This window comes from Mesoplodon mirus (genome assembly GCF_964341445.2).
Source record: "Mesoplodon mirus genome assembly, chromosome: 2".
Taxonomy (NCBI): domain Eukaryota; kingdom Metazoa; phylum Chordata; class Mammalia; order Artiodactyla; family Ziphiidae; genus Mesoplodon; species Mesoplodon mirus.
The window spans coordinates 187,980,340-187,984,717 of record NC_138977.1 but is presented as its reverse complement, the minus strand read 5'-3'; the positions used below and the strand labels follow the sequence as shown (position 1 = coordinate 187,984,717).

Sequence of the window (4,378 nt, the reverse complement as noted above, 5' to 3'; positions counted from 1 at the left end):
TCTCATGAATTATAAATGTTTGTCCTAACAATTTGTTTTGCGATTTCACTGTTTTAGTTCAATATCTGATAGTTATTTAGCATTAAGCTAATTATCTGTTATCTTAAACTTAAGATCCTTGTTCTTATCATAGTGATTATCTTATAAAATCATATTGATTTTCTGAGACAGTTAATAAATGTGAACTTCAGAAGTTTTGTTTCCCTATTATTTAACCTGCCTGAAATTTTAAAAATTAAAGCACATAAATAGATATTAAATTAATTATAATGTGACTACACAACAACACAAAGATAATCCAGATAAAATATTCTGAACATTAGACTAGATGTCAAATAACCCAATATTTATTCCGAACTTACTATCTGATTATCTATGGCCCCTAAGCTAGTTACTTACACACCGATACACATATACATATCATATATATATTTACTTTTTAAAAATAGCAAAAAATAACTATGAATGTATACCCATATGCTTCTGTGTATATGTAGTATTGTTTTACATTTGATCAATCATTACATAATAAAAAGTGGCCACTTTTTCCAAAGCTGATTTATTCTATAGATATTCTGTAAATGATTCACAGCAGATTTATTTGAAGTACATAATCATCATAAGAGAAGTAAGTTCATAGTTATCGTTTTGATTTAGAATGTAATGATTTGAATACACATGGATCAGAAAATACTTTGTGCTGGTCAAGGAGGGTCAAGAATGACTAGCTTGTTTATGTTAACCAACTGGCTGTGGGTGAGTCTCACTAACTAAGACTTGGATGAAAAACAGTAAGCCAGAATTGTCTCCTTCTGATATAAGAAGCTGATAGTGGATGGGTTACCAAGGAATTCCTATTCTGAGGGACAGCTGTGGGCATAGGACCCCACAGCTCAGTGGCACATCCATCCACTGTGTGTGATGAAATCTGCAGTTTTTCAAGGTAGGAGATTTGGAAGGGAGTCAACAGTATCATTATATTTCAAGGCTGGGAGTGAGGATTACTGAACTCTCATCTGTAGTAAACCATAGCTACCTCAAGAAGGGAATTCCACATACATGAAAATCCTCTGGTCTTGAATCAAAAATGAGAAGAAAGGAGAAGAAAAAGCAGTTTATGCCAGGTTCCTCTTTTTCTACCTTAACCACTATATAGGCTTCTTTATTATTCTTATTTTTACTTTCTTTTTTCTTTTCTTAAAGGCTCAGTGCTAAATTTGAATGGTACATGTGTTATCTTCCTCTAATTCCTCTAATTCAGAATTATGCTATATCCCTACATCCACAACCCATCCACACCTGCCTTTTGCACTGCTGTCTGTTTTCACCCCCCACTTATAATTAAGGTATTGACTCAAATATAATTTTCTTACAGAGACCTTCTTTGATCATATACCCAGTATTGTGTACTCTAACAGTCACTTCTTATCCACCACTCCATTTTACTTCACATATGATAGCACTTAGCACTATCTGGTTATTGACTAGCCTCCTCCATTAGCATGTATATTGATACCAGAGACCTTGCAGTCTTGATCCTCTTGTAGAAATTCATCTGACCCACAGAATAAACATTTTAAAATATCTGTTGAATAGATTTTTAAGTCTTTTCCAAAAATTTTCAGTCTGTAATAGGATAAAAGTTTAAAAATTACTTTGTAATATGTATAAAAATTTTAATTTCACATTAGAAACCTACCAATTTATAATAATATTTTGTTCTGTTATTTTTCATTCTTGTGATTGATTAAGATTGAATTTCCATAGAGAAGTCTCTCTTTCAAGGTTTAAAATATTTGATTAAAATATTAGTTCTGAGTTTAATCTTTTTATTTTATCAAATAAAAACTGATCCCATATTTAATTTCTTTAAAATTAGATCCAACAAAAATAAATGGTTGTAACTTTCAGCTAAGATAACAAATTTAGAAGAGACACCTTTTCAGAAATCACAACAGGAATATGAAAAGATGAAAATATCTATATCATCACTGAAACTGAGAAAAGAACATCATCCACATCTCAGGTATTATAAAGCTGTCATGTGAAATATACAGATAGGATAGAAGTAAATCAGGCACAGTTATCTGTGTAAAGACACATTCCTCAACTGAGGAAGCACTGCAATGTCTCAGAATAAATATAAACTTTCCTGAAAATGAACCCTGCTAACACTACATGATTGAGGTGGAGCTAGGGATTTTAAAAAGAATGAGCCATGGGACATACTTAGAGTACATCATTTAAAATGTCCTTCTTTATTTTGAATTACCAGCATTAAAAGAAACTGGTAATGGAAGCCTGAAATTATGTGGCTATATGAAAGCCAGCAAGGGAATAAGGCTTCCCGTGAGCACAACAGAGTTTCTCCCTTATGAAGGAGATTGTGTCACCAATGAGAAGTCTAGGAACAATCCCACCTAGCACCTGAAGTAGAGATCTGGAGAAGGAGTGGCAGAGGTGATAGTAAGGCTATTTAATAAGAAATTTCCAAAACTCCTCTTAGGAACACATCTACGTGGATAAACAGCTATTTTTCCAAGATAAAATGTATAAACAAGAAATAAACAATCATATAAACAATTTTGAAAAAAAGATTATAATCGAAAAATAAATATTATTACAAATATCTAAATATTATATACATTATTTTATTATTTATGTGTAAATACTATTTTATATGTTATAGAAAATACATATATATTAAAGAAGCACATTTTAAACATAATTTGCTCCCATTTGAAAAAAAATGCATAAAATTTATAAACAAGGAAACATTTAACATAAGAAAACAAGTTCTCAGAGTGAGTTGAAGATGAATGCCAGAGGTCTTGGATCTCAGCTAAAGGACAGTATTCTAGTTACTGAAATTTCAGCAAGTGGACCTTTTGAAAGTCATGATCTTCTTCGAAAAGGTTTTTCTTATGTGAAAAATGAACTTTTGCCCAGTCATCCTCTTAAATTATCAGAAAAAAATTCCCAGCTCAACCAAGATAAAATGAACTTTTGCACACTGAGAAACATCCAGGGTCTATTTGCTCCATTAAAACTACAAATGGAATTCAAGGCAGTGCAGCAGGTTCAGCATCTTCCATTTCTTCCAAGCTCAAACATTTCATTGGATATTTTGAGGGGTAATGATGAGACTACTGGATTTGAAGATATTCTTAATGACCCATCACAAAGTGAACTAATGGGAGAACCACACTTGATGGTTGAATATAAGCTCGGTTTACTGTAATGCAGTGTGCTGTTCATGGAAATAAAGGGGCTGCATCTTGTTTGTAGCCATTTTTTACTATAATTTTGCATGCACAGCATTAAAAGTACTGACACATGAGAAAACAAATAAATAATAAAATAAAATAAGAAAACAAAGATAAAAGGTGAGCTGACTGAGAGTCAAAAAAGAGTGAAAAGAGAAATGGATGAGCTAATGAAATAAAATAAGAGAACTAAAAATAATAAATGGAAAATTATAATATAGATCAGCTTCAAGTCCAAAAAATCACCACAAAATAGAAAACTGAATTACATTAGATTGGAACAAAGATCTCCCAGAATATAGAAAAAAAATAAAAAGACAAATGATGAGGAATAAGATCAGAGATATTGAGCTTAATGGATGATAATTATGATTCTGAAGAAGAGACTGAAGCAAATGAGAAATGAGTAGACACAAGCAAAGAATAGTTTAAAGAGGTAGGAAAAGACCTGAGTCTTTAGATGAATCTGTAAGGACTGCTGATCTCTAGGTAAACATGAAGAAGTGATTCCAGTTCTAAGAATCTCCCTCTTCGAAACTTGAAATGAAGATGATCAGAAGAAGCTGATGTTTTTAGCAGAGTTCTCAACCCTCGGTCCACCTCTCCTAAGCTGTGATTTAGGCGAATCCTGAGAAACTAAGACTCCCATATTTGAAGAGACATGGTAGTAATGGAATACCATGGCCTTTTTCTCTCTGATTGGGAGGGTCTGAGGGAGATGGAGGAGAAAGTAACAGTGGCAACTTCAGAGAGACTAGTGAACAAACAAAGAGAAACTGCATGACCCAGAACAAGTTCAATGAGGGATATGTTACACACTTTTAAATGATTGAGCAAACTAAACTAAATCTTTAATTAGAGTAAAGTGACTTCGAACTGAATTACTGAAAAAGAAAACAAAAGCTGAGGGCTCGGTGTATTGGTCATACTCATACCAGGAAACGTCAAATTTACATAAAAGTGCACAGAACACAAAACCCAAATTTCAGACTTTAAGTATGTAATGATAAATAAGGAGTAATGGAGAATTCACTCACACTATTTTAGAAGAAACAGTTGTAGACAGAATTACCCAAATGTAACATAGCAAGAAAAAATAAATGGCATCATGC

General features: G+C 32.6%; 1 protein-coding gene across 1 annotated transcript; it reads left to right on the top strand.

The window, feature by feature from the left end:
• Positions 1-2,801: 2,801 nt before the first annotated feature.
• Positions 2,802-3,589, top strand: LOC309795576 (proteasome maturation protein-like). The gene has a single exon (XM_082608057.1). The coding sequence runs from the start codon at positions 2,816-2,818 to the stop codon at positions 3,239-3,241; it is 426 nt and encodes a 141-aa protein (XP_082464183.1). The 5' UTR covers positions 2,802-2,815; the 3' UTR covers positions 3,242-3,589.
• The last annotated feature ends 789 nt before the right edge of the window (positions 3,590-4,378 follow it).

Bases quoted from the DNA above. Each gene is read 5' to 3' on its own strand.
- LOC309795576 (XM_082608057.1), top strand. From the start codon at position 2,816: ATGAATGCCAGAGGTCTTGGATCTCAGCTAAAGGACAGTATTCTAGTT.